The sequence below is a fragment of the Macaca thibetana genome, chromosome 4 (assembly GCF_024542745.1).
Source record: "Macaca thibetana thibetana isolate TM-01 chromosome 4, ASM2454274v1, whole genome shotgun sequence".
Lineage (NCBI taxonomy): Eukaryota > Metazoa > Chordata > Mammalia > Primates > Cercopithecidae > Macaca > Macaca thibetana.
In genome coordinates, this window is record NC_065581.1 from 57,642,440 (window position 1) to 57,662,008 (window position 19,569).

General features: G+C 41.8%; 4 protein-coding genes across 7 annotated transcripts in view; 2 read left to right on the top strand and 2 right to left on the bottom strand.

Annotated features, from left to right (window-relative positions):
• DST (dystonin) overlaps nt 1-19,569 on the bottom strand; it is a 1,587,602-nt gene that overhangs the window by 482,515 nt on the left and 1,085,518 nt on the right. Inside the window, exons 2-3 of the mRNA XM_050788752.1 lie at nt 5,239-5,427; nt 4,619-4,653 (exon numbers count right to left, since the gene is read on the bottom strand). Coding sequence (XP_050644709.1) covers nt 4,619-4,653; nt 5,239-5,419 — 216 coding nt within the window. The 5' untranslated portion in view covers nt 5,420-5,427. The remainder of the gene's footprint in view (nt 1-4,618; nt 4,654-5,238; nt 5,428-19,569) is intronic.
• The window catches only part of ZNF451 (zinc finger protein 451), a 376,340-nt gene that overhangs the window by 151,151 nt on the left and 205,620 nt on the right, over nt 1-19,569 (top strand). The window lies entirely within an intron of this gene.
• Nucleotides 5,856-19,569, top strand: part of BEND6 (BEN domain containing 6) — a 74,784-nt gene continuing 61,070 nt past the window's right edge. For 3 of the 4 annotated variants that reach the window (XM_050788790.1, XM_050788791.1, XM_050788792.1), the window contains exon 1: nt 5,856-6,292. The gene's annotated coding sequence lies outside the window, so the exon portion shown is untranslated. The remainder of the gene's footprint in view (nt 6,293-19,569) is intronic. The other variant, XM_050788789.1, reaches the window with a different exon arrangement.
• Nucleotides 16,110-18,078, bottom strand: LOC126953300 (microtubule-associated protein tau-like). Its single transcript, XM_050788787.1, is given in 1 exon segment — nt 16,110-18,078. A coding segment is annotated over 1 exon segment (1,059 nt). The 5' UTR covers nt 17,386-18,078; the 3' UTR covers nt 16,110-16,326.

The following is a 19,569-nucleotide window of genomic DNA, read 5'->3' on the forward strand; positions in this document are numbered from 1 at the left end:
TGTGTTTATTTGAAAAATAATTGGGTGACACTCAATAAATACTACATCATGTGCACACTTACAACTTACGGCTGACTTAATTAGTATAAATTAATTTAGACCTAAAATGTAACTCGAGACAAATAATTTATTTATAAAGATAACCTAATTATAAAGGATTGCTCAATAATAAACTATCACTTTCCCTAATCTACTAAATTAGGTAATTCTTAATGAAAGATGAAAATTTAATGAGATGCTGTGAAATGTGGTTATTTTGCTGGCCATTCTCCAATGATTTGGTACAGGGACACTTGAGGAACATAATGAGGACAACAAGGCTTAGGTGGACCATTGTTTCATTTAGGATAACTTACATAATCACTGGAAAAAACTAAATGATTTGCCAATTCAGTATTGTAAGAAATGTCAACTAAAAACTCAATTTCCTTCAGCGAAAATTTTGGGCATATTATTCTCTGGGCTGTGAGTGGCATGATTCAACACCACAGGACAGATAATATGTAGCCAGATAATTCTTGTGTTATTCAGTCCTTATCTTGTTATGTGACTCTTTGGGAACTGCTTAACTCTTGGTTCCTTTGCCTGAAACAGGAAATGGAGATATTTACTCAAAAACTGGTAGATATAGAACACACTCTTCTCCTTCCTTATGTCAGACAAGGCTTCCCTTATTCCACTGAGCTCATGAATAGGGATTATTTACCACTATTCACTCTGGATATTCTCAAAGGGCATAAAAAAAAATAAAATAAAAAAAAAAAAAAAAAAAAAAAAAAAAAAAAAAAAAAAAAAAAAAAAAAAAAAAAAAAAAAAAAATAAAAAAAAAAAAAAAAAAAAAAAAAAAAAAAAAATAAAAAAACAAAAAAAAAAAAAATATAATAGTCTCCATTCTACTGAAGTACTCCCAAAACCCTTTCTTATAATCTAATGGTACCTCAATTACCCATATCACTTTCTGAAATTTCCTTAAAATCAGGATTGTCACAGCCTGACTTTCACCACAGGAATCTAAGGTAACAGGTAATCACTGTTTAAACACACAGCATAAAGCATTATAAATCCTCAGGAAAAGTACACTTCTTAGATAACAGGATTCTAGAAACCAGAATGAACACTTGGTTTCTAGACTGTCTTACTACATCAATGTGAAATCACTTCTCTTCATTAGCTGTTTAGAACAACAAGAACAAAAACACTGTATAAGTGCTTAATAAGGATACAGAAAACACATATTTCTGTCTATTACTGAAGTTACGCTCTTCAGGCCTTGCTAGCGGCATTAATAATTTCACATTCTCATATGCTATTTATTAACATTTAGAAGACTACTAAAAAGCTAGTAAAGTTTGCAACCATGTAAAAATAAAAAGGGTTGGCAGTTATGGTTCCAAAACATCTTATAAACATCATATTATTTATTTCTAGCTTCATGAGGAAGAAACTGAAGAAATGTGTTTATTATATACTTAATGAGGAGAAAATAGCTGGAGCTCCTCGGATGAGGAAGGTGGCTTTTTTCCCTACTGCAGAACTTCTCCAAAGCAAATTGAGTTCTGGTATCACGATTTTTTTCTCAAGGAGTATTTCTCTGACTACCTGAAAAGGAACCGGCTAAAACTTCCTGTGCAATTGGACTCCTTCCTGGGCATGTGGGTACCAGAAGTAATACCTTCTGCCAAGTAAAGCATCAAAGTGCTCACTGAACTTCTTCATCTGTACAAGGGCTGGCCCAAAGCTTTTTCGTGGTTCAAAGTGAGTCAGCAGATCCTAAACTCATTTTCTTCCTTTGACCACGGTAGAAATACTGAAAGTGAATTATCTACTTACTGAGAATGGAAGGAGAAACAGAAAGTACTAAATTCTTAGTTCAATATGACTATGATTTGTCAGAAATCAAAATATTTTCTTGGATAATTATTTTGCAGCAGCTACTACTAAAAAGCAACAAGAATATTCATTATGCTACACAAAATCTATTTTTTAAAACATGTTTAAATCCAAGTAAATTCAGAGGTATTTCTCAAAGAGACAGTCTTGCAGAAAATGGCATCTTGATAGAAAAGAGAAAAGAAAAATATTCCCTATGTTTTCCTTAAGGGAAACTATTTCATTTGTGTAAGCAACGTAGTGATGAAATATGACATTCTTTTGCAACACAGTCTCATAATTTTCACGTATAAAATAGCATTCTTTGAATGGTTTATCAAAACAGCTTGCCAATGGGTAGCCCATAAACAAATTAAACTAATAATGCGTTTAAATTTTTCAGAAACAAAAATCAAACCAAATCCATTTTGTTTCAATCTGTGACTTACATTTTTAGCACAAACTCCAGGGCAATTTTTAAAAGGCTGGAAAGATCCAGTAAGAGTTGAGATTTAGCAAATGCTGAATTCTGAGCAATGCCCTGAGAATGTGCATTTTTTCTTTTCCGCCAAACTCTGAGTTCTATTTGCCCAGTTTCAGGAACCAGCACTCACTAGGATATTATTTTTTCATCCATTCATTCAATAAATATTTATTAATAACCTACTGTAGACAAGGCACTGAGCCAAATAGTGGGGATACAGCCCTAAACAAGAAATATATGGTCCTGCCCTCAAAGAGCTCACAGTCTAGTAAACAAGGCAAATATCACACAAAGATGTCAAACTGTACCAGAAATCTTTTTTTTTTTTTTTTTTTTTTTTTTTTTTTTTGAGATGGAGTCTCGCTCTGTCGCCCAGGCTGGAGTGCGGTGGCCTGATCTCAGCTCACTGCAAGCTCCGCCTCCCGGGTTCACGCCATTCTCCTGCCTCAGCCTCCTGAGTAGCTGGGACTACAGGCGCCCGCCACCACGCCCGGCTAATTTTTTGTATTTTTAGTAGAGACGGGGTTTCACTGCGGTCTCGATCTCCTGACCTTGTGATCCGCCTGCCTCGGCCTCCCAAAGTGCTGGGATTACAGGCGTGAGCCACCGCGCCCGGCAGAAATCTTATGAAGTGAGTTAAGGCATTAAACAACTACCCCCAGCTTTCCTAACCAAATGCAAGCTCAGAACAAAAACATTCAACTGAGAGATAACTAAACAAGACATAGTTGTATCTCATTTTTCGTTTGTGCTTTAGCTGAAATATCTGATGGCTAGCATAATAATCCATAACAGGATTATTATTCTGGTTCTATCATTTATGTGTGTGGAACTGGTTATCTCCTTTTAAAATCAAAATCCTGTATTTTGGTGTTTGCACTCTGTCAATTATTTACTTCTCATCACATCTGAATGGGCTGTTCTGTTGAATTAATCTCACATTCGAAAACTGTTGCTTTATAATAGTCCCGGTTTTTTATGTTTTCCATAAACTTGAATTAATTAATTTAAAAAAGACTTGAAAATTTGCAAACATTATCATTTATTTTTATACACTTTAAAATTCAATTTTACAAAATATAATGATAGCTACCAAATACTGAATACTTATTATGAGCTAAGTGGGATTCTTCTTTACACAGTTTATTGTAATTTCCTCCACCTTCCTATAACCCTGCAAGGTACTAATGGTTCTATCTTACAGATGGGTAAACCGAGGCACCGAGACATATCACACAGCTAGTTAATGTAAAGCCAGGAATGGAACCTCTGATTACCTGACTGGTTAACTTATCCTCTCAAGAATCCTAAATTGAATAGAGTTCTCACCCTCCAGGGCTATATGCAGTAGAATTACTCTTTATGCAACATTTTAATGATATTGCAATAATACAGTTAAAGTTTTTAAGCAACTAGAACCCAATAAAACATCTAGGGTGGCATAAAATATCTAATTAATGAAATGAAAGGTAAGATAACTGCAGGTAAATGGAGGGCGTTTAACTATGAAGTCTTTGCCGACATGAGTAAACTGCACCAAGCAGCAACTTCCAAGCCTGGCGGCGTGTAACTTTCCTAAAAAGAGGGGAAATTATTTTAGGATAAGTGGAGGTTGGCCTGAAAACTCCTAAAGAAATCCTAGGTCAGGGAGAGCTTGCGTTTCTTCAGTGGAGCTGGTTCCTGGGTGCAGTGATTAGGAGTTAATTGCCCTAGAGGGATGGTCCACGTTTCGGGAGTAGAGACTAGCACGAGCATTTAATTTAAGCACACACTACCGTCATCGCTTTGCAAACATCATCAGATAGTCCCCATTAAAACATGCAGAGCTTTATGAGAGAACAGAAATGTAAACTTGAAAATCGAAATTGAAATGCATATAGATCAAACTGTTCTGCACTAACCTCTTCGTTTGTCCCAGTGAACAACCAGAATCAACTGAGAGCACCCAGAAAACACTTCCACCAGCAAAATACAAACTGTAAACTCAAGTGACATCCACCCTGTGGCTAAGTTTTTTAAGGTCTGCAGCACTTTTAGGGTTTGCCTTTTCCCCTCTTGTACAACGGCTCCACTACACAAATTTGCTAAAACCGTTCGCTGGGCACTAATATGGAATCGCTTAAAAAGAAACATGCCACTTTCGGCTAGGGGACAGCATGCTCGTCATTCAGTGTCCTACTGGTTTCTTAACACGCATATAATTAATATTGGTACTCAGGAAAGAGAACTTCTTCTGACCTTGAGCGTGCGCGCTAAATAAATTACCTCAGAACGAAAGTGGTGCGATCTCAAAACAGCATCTGGGGAGAAAAGAGAAATGAGACTTCATTTAACTCCTTGTTCTTCACGTAAGTGATTCATGACTTACCTGGGAGACCAGGGTCGGGAAAGCATATCTCAGACGCCTGGAATTCGGTGGGACATCCTGGGGGAGGGAGGAGGAGTCCTGGGGCCATCGGTCTCTAGGTGATTTCTCCGCGAGAAGTTTGCATGAAAGTTCTGGGGGAGTTGGGGAGTCCCGAACTTTCCATGCCTTACTTTCTTACCCCTACGCTCCAGCGAAGGACGGGTGAAGGCAAGGCTGCCGCAGCCCCGGACTACGCTCAAATTACCCTTAACGCTTTAGCAAACTGACTGAAAATTTGAGCTCGTTTCTCCCCTCCCTGCCCTCTGCATCGCCTTGGTTATTCAAACCTGGGAGACTGGAGGGCGGAGGTGAGGGCAAAAAGGGCAAGGGGCGTTAAATAAAGAAACGTACTCAGCCTGGGGAGTGGGCAATGATGGGGCTAGGGGCAGCCGAGGAGAACTGAGGGAGCCGCGCTTCACTCTCCAAATCGGCTTAAATGTTCCTGGTAGCCGCAGAAACCCGTCGCGGCGTGTCTTACCTCGGCTTCTCGAACGACCCGAGAAGACCGATTTCATCGGATGCCTCCCTTTCTGGAGCTTGCGGTGCCAGCAGCAGAAGAAGACGATGGTGGCGATGGTGCCCAGCAGAAGCAACAAGAGGAAGAGGGCACATTGGATGCTGTAGGGTCTCAGCAAGACGAGGAAAGCCGCGGCGATCATGGTGCGGGCGACGCGGGGGCGACTCGACGGCGGGGCTGGAGGGCGGCGGCACAGGCACCCGCGCGGGGCGCACGCCGGGACGGCGGGCACGGGTGAGCGCGGCTCAGCGCGTCATGCCCGGCGCTCGCGGCCCCGCGCCCAGCCCAATGGCTGCGCACCCCGCGCCAGCCGCGCTACGCGAGTGATCCAGGGCTGCGGGGAGCGCTTGCCATGACTCAGCAGACAGCGACTAGGCTGCGACTCGGCGACTGGGATCCTCTCCCCTCCCTCCCCAGGCGCCCCCGCCCCCGTCCGTGCGCAGCCCCCGGGCGCAGCCCCGCCGGGGACGCGGCGAGTGGGGAGGAGCAGCGCCGCCGCCGCGACCGCCCGGGCTCCGCGCATCGTCCTGCGGCCGCAGCCGACCTCAGCATCCCAGAAGCCGGGCGCACGTGGGTCGGGGCGGGGACGCGGCGCCCGGGCTGCAGCCGCGGCAGCCTGCTGGGGGCGGGAATGGGGCGCCGCGGCGGGGGCTCGGCTGATGACATCAGAGCCGGGCTGCGGCAGCGCGGGCGCGCGGACATGGCTGCGGCGGTTTCGGCGGCGGCCGCGGGCTGCGCCCGGGCCTGAGAGCCCAGCGCCCTCCCGCGGGGCCGCCCGCCAGTCCGCGCCGTCCTCAGGTGCATTGACCGGGAGCCTCTAGCGTCCCGGACACCCGGCGCTTCCGCCTATCCAGCCTCCCTTGGCCAAATTGCTGCGGAGCCCATCGTCAGGGGGCGCCAAGGAGCCAGGGGGAAAACCGTGAGGCGCTGACAGGAGCCTCCCGGCGGTGCTACCCCTCACCTCCCACCTCCCTGCGCCCCGCCCCGAGGTTGGGGCTTTGAAGGATGCAGTCGGGTGAGCTATTGCTTGTGGGGGTTCCTCGCACGCTGAAGCGCGAGCGCTGGGAAGGGCCTTCCCTGGGAATTGGGATACTCCAGGAACGGGAGGCCCTCTCCTCTCCAAGCCTCTCTAAACTAGGAGCGCTCCGGGGGTAGTACGCTCTGGTCTGCAGAGGTGAACTCTTCCACCCCAAACTTGGTACTTATTTGGCAGCTAAGAATTAGGCACTTTCGATCTTCTTGTATCCCTGGGTTTGCCCTAAAAACCCTGACTCATTTAGTGCATTTGAAGGGCGAGGGGATTTCAGATTTAGGGACCTGACAGATGAAGTAAGTTGGGACTTGGCTTATAAATATTTGGGGGAGAAATTTTTTAGGGAGTGTGAGGCAATAGTGATCTCTCACACTTGCAGGCACACTGTCTCCCTTTTGTCCCCTCCCCACGTTTCTTCATAACCAGCAAAAAGTATATGGCAGTTGGTGGCCAGGGGATTTAACACTGATGCAATGCCAGCGCGGAAGGTATGGCAAGAGCGCTGCAGTGTGCCTTTCTGCGGACGGCCACGGCCAGCTGGCCAGGAAGCGACTGCTGCAGCAGTCAGTCTGCGGCATCTTGCGGCCTTGGCGGGCGGTGCTGTGCCGCGTTCTGCTGCCCCCAAGGCAATGCTGGCTTTCCCTGTGTGGGGCTGGATTGTTTGTTTCATTTACTCGCATAAGAAAACTTTAATTATAGTGAAAAGGTAACACTTGACTGCATTTGTGGAGTTTCTTATAACGACTATATTAGCCTCTTTTTTGGAATACCTAATAGACTGAAGAAATTGTATCATAAAAATTTATAAAATTTTGAAAAGCAGGTAAATAATTGGGAGGAATAAAAGTTTTATTTGCTTGTAGTGATCTCAAAATCATGTTGTTTTCCAACTATACAAAACCGTACAGCTCTGCGTAAAAGCTTAATCATTGATGTCCTTAAGGCCAGTAACACATTACCGTGTGTAAGTATTAAACCTAAAAAGGCATTGCTTAATGCAGTCTCTTAGTGCCAGATTCATAAACATGGAAAACAACAGATACGTTTTGTTTACAGCTGGTTTCCTAAAACAAAATAAACATTCGAATTGTTGACATGTTGCATCTCATTCATTCAGTTGTTTTGGATTGAACTCAGAAGGGACCTTGCTTGGAGACACTGGGTAAGGTGGGAATTTTGAATGGCAGCATGTAGGCTGCACTGCATTCCAGGATAGGCTTCATGGGTCTCTAGCGCTCAGAGGGGGTGACAGGTAGCACTACATCATGTACATATGGCTAAAGGTTTCCTGATACCGCAGCCCACTGCAGTGGGAAACTATATTCAACAATTATGCAGAGGTTGTTGAAGAAAATCCTGAGAGCTTGCAATGTGTGGCACATCAGGAAAGGAAGAATTCTCCACCGCATTGACTCAACAATGGCATGGTGGAGTAATTTTAAACAACAAAACTGAACTAATCGTGTGCAGACATTGGGGGAAATAACTAACAGAATTTTGGAAGGTCATCTTTATGCTTCTCATTGACTGAAATTTGTAAGTGAGCTGAAATAGCCTACATATACTTGAACAGAAACATGTCAAAGACACAGACACAGCATAGTATTCAAATTGCCCCAAACGCTATATTTTTTAACAACAAAAAGCAACTAAATCGCTATTATGGTTTTCTGAACTATTCCTTTAGCACAATTGTTATCATCCTGCGTCTTGCTGCAGCCATTTATAAGTTTCAAGTGCACACAAGAACATCATTTATCTCTCTTGGCAGGCAAATGCTTAACTGCCATGCAATAGGATTACAGATATTTCTTTTTAGATGCATTCATTTCTGTTCTTTCCATCAGTTGTCTTAAAGATGCTAATAATAAACCAAATCCTTGAAATAATTTAATATTTAGTTCCATTGTTATTTTCTGATTTGTTTGTTGCTAATTTATCATTTTTTCCAAATAATAGCATACATATTATTAATTGCTTCTTACTGTGTGTTTACGTGGTGCCTAATGCATTGTGGAATTCAATAAATACTAAATCAGCCAAGCAGTGCTTTTTGGAAGTTAATTTAGTAGAAATTATACCTTGCCTTCCTGGTAGGTTTTTGCTTAAAAAAAAGAATAATTGACATTGTATAAAAGTCACACACACAAAAAGAATTGTTAAGTTTGAGGGTAGGGATGGAGGGGGAGAGCCATGGCCAAATCTTTCATACAAAAAAATGAAAATTTATAATGGAAAAGTATGTATAATTTGTTGACTTATTTATGAGAGTAAGTTATCATTGTCACCCAAAAGAAAACAAAAAAGTTGGGAAAGATAGCTAAGAGAGTTGGATATCACATATGTAGAAGATGGTCCATTATACAGCTTTTCTTCCCTTTAGAGTCTCAACCAAATTGGGAATAGACACAAGGAGCCATAAGGAAATTAAAATATTGTGTTAACTCTATTCAAGATAAAGTCAGATTGAAGAAGACAGCTTAGCCTCAAGGCCAAAATGGGGCATCTTATTCCTTTTTCCTCACTCAGCATGCCCACCCAGTCACAGCTGAAAAATGACAGACCTCCCCAACATTAGGGCAGGAAGGAACCCAACCTGTTCAAATTCTGGGATAAACACCAAAGGCAAAGGGAAGCCTGACACTTCCATAAGGCACTCAGCATGTGTGAGCAAGAGACAGGCCCATGTGTGAGAAGGGAATTTTATACATCACTCCTGCCCACTAAAGGCTAGTAGGCCCTCTTGAGTTTTTCCATCACTAACTCTTTTCATTCCTGAAAGATAACAGTGAGTAAGGTGCTTTAATAAGGTGGCAGAAACATCTTTCTCAGTACTTTCCTAGAGGCAGAAAGTTGTGGCACAAGTTCCTAATGTATGGATCAGGAAGAAACATCAGAAGGAAGAAAAGTTTCCACCCTAAGCTATGTAGCAACCAGTTGAGAAAAAGGGAAGAACTGAAGATAACTCAGGTTTCGAGCTAGGGTAGAGGAATAATTTGGAAGGAGAAGATAAAAAACTGTGTTTTAGACCCACTAAGTTGGAAGCGTCAGAAGGACAGCAGTGTGAAAATATCCAGCAAGCCCATGGAAATGTGGAGAGGTCAGAACCAAAAACAGATAGGGAGTCATCAACATTGTAGTTGGAGTAATGGAAATTAATGGAAATAGAGGAAATGACTAAGGAATAGATGCTAAAGAGCATCTCAGAATCAGAACTTTGGAGACAGCTTCCATTTGTGGACTGGAGGATAGCAAAGTGGTAGAAGCCAAGTAGGGAGTGTTCCAATTTAGTGACTCTCTGGAACAGATGCACAAATGGGAGGCTAAGAAGGGCAAGGACTGAGGACTGGTGACTAGGAGTCCTCTGGAAACCTTTCAGAGAACTGATTCAGCATGGCAGGAGAGGCTAAAACCAGACATTAATGAGTTCAAGAGGGAATGAGAGATGAAAAAGAGGAGAGGGTTGTTGTCTACAATCTTTGCAGAAATTTAACTCTAAAGGGGATGAGTAGAAAAGCAATTAAATCCTGAATAAAGGCAAATGGTGATTATTTTGTCAGGCTAGGGATATTTGAACAAGTTTCTAGGGAATTTGGGAGACGGAGCCAGAAGAGGGAGATAAATAAGTAAAGACAGGGGAGAAGAGGACATTCTCCTGGGGATTTGTGTGATTTAGTAATTTGTTCAAAATACCTTGAGTCCCCCCACAGACTGGTCTTTGTAGTCTCAGGTTGCTTTGGACTCTGCAGAGTTAAAATTGAGCCTGACTAGTTAGGATGGCTCCATGCCCAGGGTTTCTTTCCCATCAAATCTGGCTACTAATACTCAGACTTGAATAATGACTTTTAGGGAAAGATAAGAAATGTCTTGGAATGTAGCCTAGGTTGTCTGTGATTATTACCAATTTATATGGAAGTGAGTAAATTACCCAGTTGGTAATCACACAAGGACATTACATTGAAATATTACCCCCTTGAAAATAAGAAGTTTAGGTAAGAATGGCTCTAGCAATAAATTATTAGAGAATAAAGCATACTAATTTTGGCCTGGTAACTTCCTTGTTTCTAGGTGAAGTGTTTTACATGTGCTTGTATTAAAAGGTAAAGGAGCTATATCATCTGGAAGAACCTACTTCATCTAAAATAAATTTGGAGGTGATTTCCAGCCACCAGAACCAGGGAAACCATCATATGGATAGATTACTATTTTCTTTTATCCTTCTTCTTGATAAAAAAAATTTTTGAAAAAAAAATTTTGAATTTTTGAAAGGAAAATAATTGTAACTTGCAGTAATATCAAATATTATTTTCAGCAAATATTCCCTGGTAAAGGGCTTTATTTTACCATAATAAAAACTTTTAAAATAACTTAAAAGTATACTGAGAAAATATTGCAAATGGAATTATTTCAGATTGTTCTTTTAACATTTTAGCTATTGTAGAGCCTAGATTTTGTTATTCTACGGGTTACCAAAACTGCAGAAGCCATGATAATTCCAGGGGGGTGAGAGGGGCATTCTTTTTGTGTGTGTGAACATTACAGACTTTTCAAAAAAGTCAGCTGGGTTTGGGAGCTTAAAAACATCAATATAATTGAATTCATTTACTATATAATGCTTTGCAGACAGTTTTTGGAAAGTAATCATTTATTATCCACAAGCAAATAGAATTCATTTATATAGTTTCCACACTGAGTGTGGGATTAGTCATGCGGCAAAATACTGAGTCATTTGGCCAGAAAATTTACTCATAGTTGTATGAACTGCCAATGGAAAATTTGAGAGCTGTTCATAAATCAAATTATAAAGCTCTTAGAGTTATAAATCACTGAGCAATATTGTTCATTACTATTCAGATGGTATAAAATATCTCCACCATTTCTAAGAATGGGCAATTTACAAAGCAAGTTTGAAAGTTGAAGATATTGCCTTCTAGATCCAAGACGAAACTTGCCATATAAGTTACAAACATTCTACATCTGAAACTTCAACACTTCTTAAGTAAAAAGATAAAAAAATGAGGTAGGAACTTTATCATTGCATAGCAAATGTTACAAGATGAATAAAATTTTAGTTATTATTTAAGTATTAAGTTCTAAGTTGTGTTGATAATAAAACTACAGCAACATTGAATAGCTAGAGTTCTCCTATTTCTTAAAATAATTCTTTGTCATTTAGGACTTTTGCATTAAATATTTTGTGCTAATAGAGTTGTATGCTAATGCATCAATGCACTTGTAGCCAAAAAAATAATGTCATTAGGAGAGCAGAGGTACTAAATGTACCAAGGAGAGCAGAAAATTGTGATGAGCAACTGATGATTAGTAAAAGATGTATTAATAATATATAGTTCCAGAGGTTATTGATATCCCATGTAAAGACACCCTATGAATATAGGAACAGAAAGAAAAGTACATCTTGAAAATGTCTTTGTAGCCACAAATACTTTATGGAGTAAAACAGGGCAACAAACAGCAAACACACTAAATTGGAATATAGTGGAGTTTATATTTCAAAGAAGAAAGCCATAAACCTAAAGCCTGTTCTTGCCAGTCCTATCTCTACTGTAGAAGTTCAAACTGAAATTCATGAGTAGGTTTCTAGAGACCTGAAATTACACGTAAAGACTTGTGTCTCATTTTGAGGACATGATCCATACCTTTCATTAGATTCTTAATGAGTTCTCCAACTTCCCCAATGAGAATCGTAAGAATCATACAAATCCACGTAGGTATTGAGGCTTCTGAATGCAGTATAAGTCATTTGATCCATCAACAGTGGCAGCACCTGCGTACTCCTGAGATTGTAAGAAGTGTCTCGGGGACTATCCGTCTGGTTAGCAAAGGAAACTTTCTGTTCTAAACTATAAAAGTTTAGATAAGTCTCCCAAGTGCAGGTGAGTGCTGCCACCCAAAGACTAAATGGAGATGATGTGCTGGGAGTTTCCTTGTCCTCTAGCATCTTTAAACACATTGGGAGAGAGACAAATGAGTCCCCTAAGGTAACTCCCACTGGGATGTCAGTTGTAACCCTAAGAGAAGAAAAGACTGTATTAATGATCTAAGACCACTTCCATAGACTTCTGTCATGGGAAGAAGGGCTAACTTGATTCCTAAGCTGCCTTCATGCCAATTAACTACCCAATTTATATCTAGATGTTTGAATGGATAAGCCCATTCCAAGCCAACAGCACTAGTCCTGAAAGCTAGTCTTGGGTTCAGAGTCTGCATAAATTGCTACAGTCTTAAGGCCTAAAAGAGGGACAGAAGGAATTAGTATTAGGTTCCCAGAAACAACTCGTAGACATTCTGGTAAATATAGCCACCATTCTTCCTATATCCTTCCCCAAGCCCACATTCAACAGTCTGCTGTGGAGTCTGCAGACCTGGCAACTGGTGCCCTCGATCCCACCAGGGTGATTCTGCACTCTGGTGGGAACACCGCCCATCCAGCTGTTCAGTTTCATCTACTCGTCGTTTCTAGCTTCCCATCAGAACTGGAATGCGATGGTTTAAATTTTTTCCTTTGCAAAAACTCATGTAGAAATTAGATTATTGTTGTAACAGTATTGGGAGGTGGGACGTTTGAGAGGTGATTAGACCATGAGGGCTCTGCCCTCATGAATGGATTAATGCTGCTACTTTAGGAGTGGATTTGTTATAAAAGAGCTAGTTCAGCCTCTTCTCTCCTCTCTCTCTCTGTCTCTCTCTCTCCCCCCACCATCTTCATCTTCCACCATGTGATGACACAGCAAGGCACTCACCAGATGCCAGCACCTTGATACTGGACTTTCCAGCCTCCAGTACTGTGAGCCAATAAATTTCTGTTCATTATGAATTACTAAGCTTGGGGTATTCTGTTTCAACAGCACAAAACAGACTACGACACCACTCTTGCCATATTTGTGGACCTCAACTCCCTCCCCACCACCATATTTCCAGGATACTAGGTCTCAATGTCACATCATCATGATCACATATTGTTACAGTATGAAGCTGGTTATGTCATTATGTAACTGTCTTACTCCAGTGGGCAAGTCCAGTTTCCTGAGGTGTCCCGATCTCTCAGTCTGGCTAGTTCTTTTTCCTCCAAGTTCTCTTCTGACCCTCTAGGCTTGAAGGGTTTGGTGACACAACATTCATGCATTCCACACAGAAACAGACCTTGGATCAATATGATTTTCTGGGTGCCTCAGACCCCCTCTGGGCCTAGTGGGCACTGTTCTTTGCACACTTTCAATCTGTGGTCACTTGTAATGAGGCAGGAATCTACCTAGAGAACACATTGCAGGATTGTAGTTAATGTATCAGACTTCCTGGTGGTCTGCCGTCTGGTGAGCTGTTAAAAGTCTAGGTCTTAGTGCCTAGATTAAGGGGCACCAACAGCACCCTGGGAGTTGACAGGTATGATCATTATTCATCTGTCCCCCTTCCCCAAAAGACATGGAACAACATGTACCGGTCATCCTCATTACTGAATGGCTACCTTGATGTGGACCACCTAGTTATTTGTAGTAATAGCTAGCACTTATTGAGTATCTACTCTCTGCTAAATGCTTTACATGCATTCACTCATACAATCCTCACAGCAGCCCCAAGTAGGTACTACTCTTATTCCTATTTTATAGATGAGAACTCCCGGGCTTAGAGGTGTAAGGAATTGCCTGAAGACCGGACACCTAGCAAGTGGCATCAAAATTCTTCAGCACTTCACAAACCACACAAACCATTCCTGTTGCATATTTTTCATTTGCACTGCCTCCCTGCTGCATTTGCACTGCAGCTGTTCCCCTAAAGGAAACCCTCTTAGTTACAGCTTGCTGAGCCGCTACTCTTGCTACTCTTGCTCTCTTCTGGCTCTCCTTAGGCTACCACTACCCAGATTAATGAAGGCCAACCCGACACTCCAGCAGAACGTCAGATGTTTTCTTGTACACACAGAGATGCGGTCCTCTCCTTTAGCCTGTGAGGAATTTGCCTAGGCCACACCTCCTAATCCAGCAATTTCACAAGACTCCTTGTATTAAAAAATTATAGTTACACCCTTACCATTTCATTGCCATGTCTCCATCCTTATCACTTGGGTAAATTTGACCCAGAATCTCCAGAAAGCTGAAGAAGCTTAGCAGGGCCAAGCTGACTCCTACTTTGGAAAAAGGGCTCTATGGGAGACCACCTGGTTGTCCTTTATAAAACAGAAAGCTATAATAATTTTTTCTTTATATTTTTACAGAAGATTGAGGTTTGTCTAATATAGACTCATAGACATCAAGGTTAATTAGCTATATTTATTGAAGCCCTCCCCTGTACTCAGTGCTATAAACTCCCCTCCTACTCTCACATGTTTGACCTAAGCTTGTATGGGGGTAATCTGGTTCAGTTTGCTTCAATTAATAATAAAATATTAATAGTAATTAACATAATTTATTACTATTAATTAATATAATGTAATTAATATACTAGGGGTATAGTAAAATACTACTATTAATAAATTAATATAATTACAATATTAATGACATACTTAGTAATTATAAAATAAAATATAATATTTTTGTAATAATAGTGATATGATTGTATTAATTAATAATATAAATAATTATTTTTATAAAATAAAATAGTGATTATATTATTACAACTAATATTATAATTAATAATAATTACTTTATATTGTTATATACCTAACATATCAACTCATAATGGGGTATTTTATTATTCCCATTTCACAGATGGAGAAACAGAAGCATGGAAAGATTACATGGGTAGTAAGTATTGGAGCTAGGGTTGTGGATCAGACAATTTGGTTTTGGAGCCTATGATTGTAAATACTTATGTGACCTGCTTCACCATCTAAAACATTTGTAAGGATTTCAGACTGGAAGACTATCTTGAACTAACTACGTAGCAAAACTGTACCCCTACCAATAAAAAAGAGTAGCTCACTAAGCTTTCTATCTTTTCATAGAAGGACAAGTTTAGTCTTTCCCTCTTTCTGTGAACAGGATGTACATTTGCCCAAGGTTCTATGTCCTGCTGACTGTTCTAACAACTTCTCTACCATAGAATCAAGGACTGACAACACTGTCCCCAAATGCCATCCCTGCTAAGTCCCTTGTTCCTCTGTCTTTTGTCTTTTTTTTTTTTTTTTTTTTTCAGATGGGGGCTTGCTCTATTGCCCACGCTGGAGTGCAGTGGCATTATCATAGCTTACTGTAGCCTCTATCTCCCAGGCTCAAGCAATCCTCCTGGCACAGCCTCCCAAGTAGCTGAGACTACAGGCAGTCACCACCACACCTGGCTAATTTTTTTTTATTTTTGGTAGATGAAGTTTCATTAGGTTACTCAGGCTGGTAATTCTTGGCTCCAAGCAATCCTCCCACCTCTGTCTCCCAAGTATTGGGGTTACAAGTGTGAGCCTCCTCACCTGGCCTCCTCTCAGTCTTTGACACTTCTAAACCTGGAGGTTAGGTTGCATACTTTGATCTCACTCTACCCATCTATCCATCCTTGCTTTAATATAGCTTCCTGGGCCTCAGCTGGTTTAAAGAGATTCATCCCATTTCCTTGAGCTTTCTTCTTTGATCAACACTTGCATTCTCCATCCTTAACTGGTTTCTTATTTCTAACTTGCCCTATGGCTAACCATACCCAGATTTGCCAATACACTGAGAGAAGATGGCCTTTTACATTCCTTTTCATTTTGATTACGAGTTTATTGACAGCGCTTTCCCTCATAGATATATAATACGTGTATTTTTCTTTTTTTTTTTTGAATGTTTCGTAAAAAATATTTTATTATTAGCCCACAGATCAATTTGGAAAGACGAAATTTGCTTTTATTCCCATCACTGATTTTGAAGTCCCGAGCCAAAGCCGAGCGATAAAAGCAGGTTAAGTGATGAACCGATTAACCGTACTGTGAGGAGCAGCTGAGGGCAGAGGGCGGGGCCGGGTCATTCTTTTTTTCCCCACACTCTCACTCTCTCTTCTCTCCACGATTATTGACCGCCCCGGGGGCCTGATCACAAACCCTGCTTGGCCAGGGAGGCAGACACCTCGTCGGCTAGCGTGGCGAGCTGGGGCGAGTCTACCATGTCGATGCTGCCGGTGGAGGAGACATTGCTGAGGTGCCATGGAGACGTGTCCCCAGACACCACCGGCGACTTGTTCACGATTTCCACCCCGTGGTCTGTCTTGGCTTTGGCGTTCTCGCGGAAGGTCAGCTTGTGGGTTTCAATCTTTTTATTTCCTCCGCCAGGGACATGAGTGATATTGTCCAGGGACCCGATCTTCGACTGGACTCTGTCCTTGAAGTCCAGCTTCTCAGATTTTACTTCCACCTGGCCACCTCCTGGTTTATGATGGATGTTGCCTAATGAGCCACACTTGGAGGTCACCTTGCTCAGGTCAACTGATTTGTAGACTATTTGCACCTTCCCGCCTCCCGGCTGACGCTTCAGGTTCTCAGTGGAGTCGATCTTGGACTTGACGTTCTTCAGGTCTGGCATGGGCACGGGGGCGGTCTGCAGGCGGCTGTTAGCGGAAGACGGCGATTTGGGTGGAGTACGGACCACCGCCACCTTCTTGGGCTCCCGGGCTGGAGGGGTTGGAAGGGACGGGATGCGGGAGGAGCTGCCAGGAGTGCCCGGGGAGCCGGGGCTGCTGTAGCCGCTGCGATCCCCTGATTTTGGAGGTTCACCAGAACTGGGTGGTGTCTTTGGGGCGGGCGGGGTTTTTGCTGGAATCCTGGTGGCGTTGGCCTGGCCTTTCTGGCCTGGGGGGGCCGCTCCCCTGGGTGTGGTGATCTTCGTTTTACTATCAGCCCCCTTGGCTTTTTTATCATCGCTTCCAGTTCCGTCTTTGCTTTGACTGATCTAGTGAGCTTCGGTCACGTGACCAGCAGCTTCATCTTTCAGGCTGGGGGTGTCTCCAATGCCTGCTTCTTCAGCTTTCAGGCCAGCGTCCGTGTCACCCTCTTGGTCTTGGAGCATGGTGTAGCCCTCTTGATCTTTCCTGTCCCCCAACCCGTACGTCCCAGTGTGATCTTCCATCACATCGAACTCCTGGCGGGGCTCAGCCATCCTGGTTCAAGGCTCGCCTGATAGTCGACAGAGGCGAGGACGGGAGAGGACAGCGGAGGAGGAGAAGGTGGCTGTGGTGGCGGTTGCAGAAGGTGGGCAATGGCAGCAGCGCTGCTGTTGGTGCCAGAGCTGGTGGGTGGCCATAAATGTATTTTTCTAAATGACCTTCATAGGGATAGGGAAATAACTTGATAAAATGTGTAATGTAGCTGATCCTTTGTTTTTTAAAAATTTTAATGTTGCTTCAAGGTGGTAAGAAAGAATATCAGAGCAAGAAGAGAAATGATTGGTAACAGGTAAGAGGGGAACTCCACTTAAGATGATTTGTTAAGTAAATTGTCTAAAATATATGACTCAGCACATTCATTATATTTAGACCCAAATTTTGATAGTATAAAAGTACAAAGTTAATGGAGATAATGGTGAATGATAACCAGTTATTTCATTAATATATGATATTAGGCCAGGCATGGTGACTCATACCTATAACACCACGACTTGTGTCAAAAAACTATTTAGAAATATTATTTAGCAAATAGATATGTTGATGTTGTTAGGAACTAGGATTTTCAGTGAGAGAGAAAAATGCATTATAAAATCAGAGGATCTCTTGAGCCTAGGAGTTCAAGGCTGCAGTGAGCCTTGATAGCATCACAGAACTCCAGTCTCTGTGACAAAGCGAGATCCTGTCATACACACACAAAAATTTATATATATATATATATGTGATATTAACATAGTGTATAATGGGATAGATATTTCAAAAAGAAATGATCTCATTTTTTCACATTATAATTTATTAGATTAATATTTGAGAGTTGAATCGATCCTGATTTTGATGCATAAGCATTCATTCTTGGATCAGAATCACATATTACATTTTGTGAATTTAAAAAATTGGTCTAAAAGTTATTAATGTTGTAGAATACATTTACTTAAAGCAAAGCATAATAATCTCATTTTGCTCTCAACTTTCAAGATGAATAGAAAGTTCCTCATTAATAAAAAAAATGTGAAATAGAAAACAGTTGACATGACTTATAGTCCTCCTAAAATAGAACTTTTAATTGATTTTACTCCTCTCTAGGCTTAACTCTGAACTTGTGGTTTGTTTGTTTGTTTGTTTGTTTTTTGAGACTGAGTCTTGCTCTGTCACCCAGGCTGGAGTGCAATGGCACGATCTCAGCTCACTGAAACCTCCACCTCCTTGGTTCAAGCAGTTCTCCTGCCTCAGCCTCTGGTATAGCTGGGGTTACAGGCACTTGCCACCATGCCTGGCTAATTTTTGTATATTTAGCAGAGATAGAGTTTCACCATGTTGGCAAGGCTAGTCTTGAACTCCTGACCTAAGGTGATCTGCCTGCCTCGGCCTCCCAAAGTTCTGGGATTACAGGTGTGAGCTACCATGCCAGGCCTGTTTTTTTATAAATATGGGGGAAGGCACATAATTATTGGGGGGACAAGTAGTAACACAATAATAGCCAAGAAGAAAATGTTCTTGTGCAAATTTTCAGATAGTTCTGCCTGTGCCTACAGGCTTTTTATTGACAATTGATTGGGATAAGTGACACTGTGGAGCAGGTGAAGATTGCCTTCCACTTTTCCCAGCCTCTTATTTCTGTACTATTACCTCTGTGCTATAGTCTTCTTCGTGAACACATCAAGATGAAAGTAAGCCAGCCACACTGTTTAATTTCCAATAAGACAAAGGCTGGGTCATTTAGCACTTGGTTCTCTTGCCAGGTCAGGAGCAACAAAGAGACTCTGGTACAGATGATGAAGCTAACATGTGGAGCCAGTGATACCAGCAATACTAGGGGTATTGATCCAGTAATACAGATACAAGCATGCCTGAAGAAAATAGCAAAAAAATAAACCCCTTTGCCACTGGAAATAGAGCGTGATCAGTGGTAGGATGGATCATGTCAGAACATGGAAATTAGAAATACAAGCCATATCCAATAGAACAGTAATAATCCAGTAAACAAATAGTGTAGATCAGGTACATTGTCAGTATCAGATGTCTGTAGGGAGATAACAGGTGGAAGTACTGGCAACGGAAGGAATCTACTGACTGGCAGCAAATAGACACACAGGCAGTCAGGAGGTATGAGGAGCCCTGCTATGTTGTATCAGCCAGAGTTCCAGCAAGAAATAGATGGTCCACTAAAATTTGGATGATTT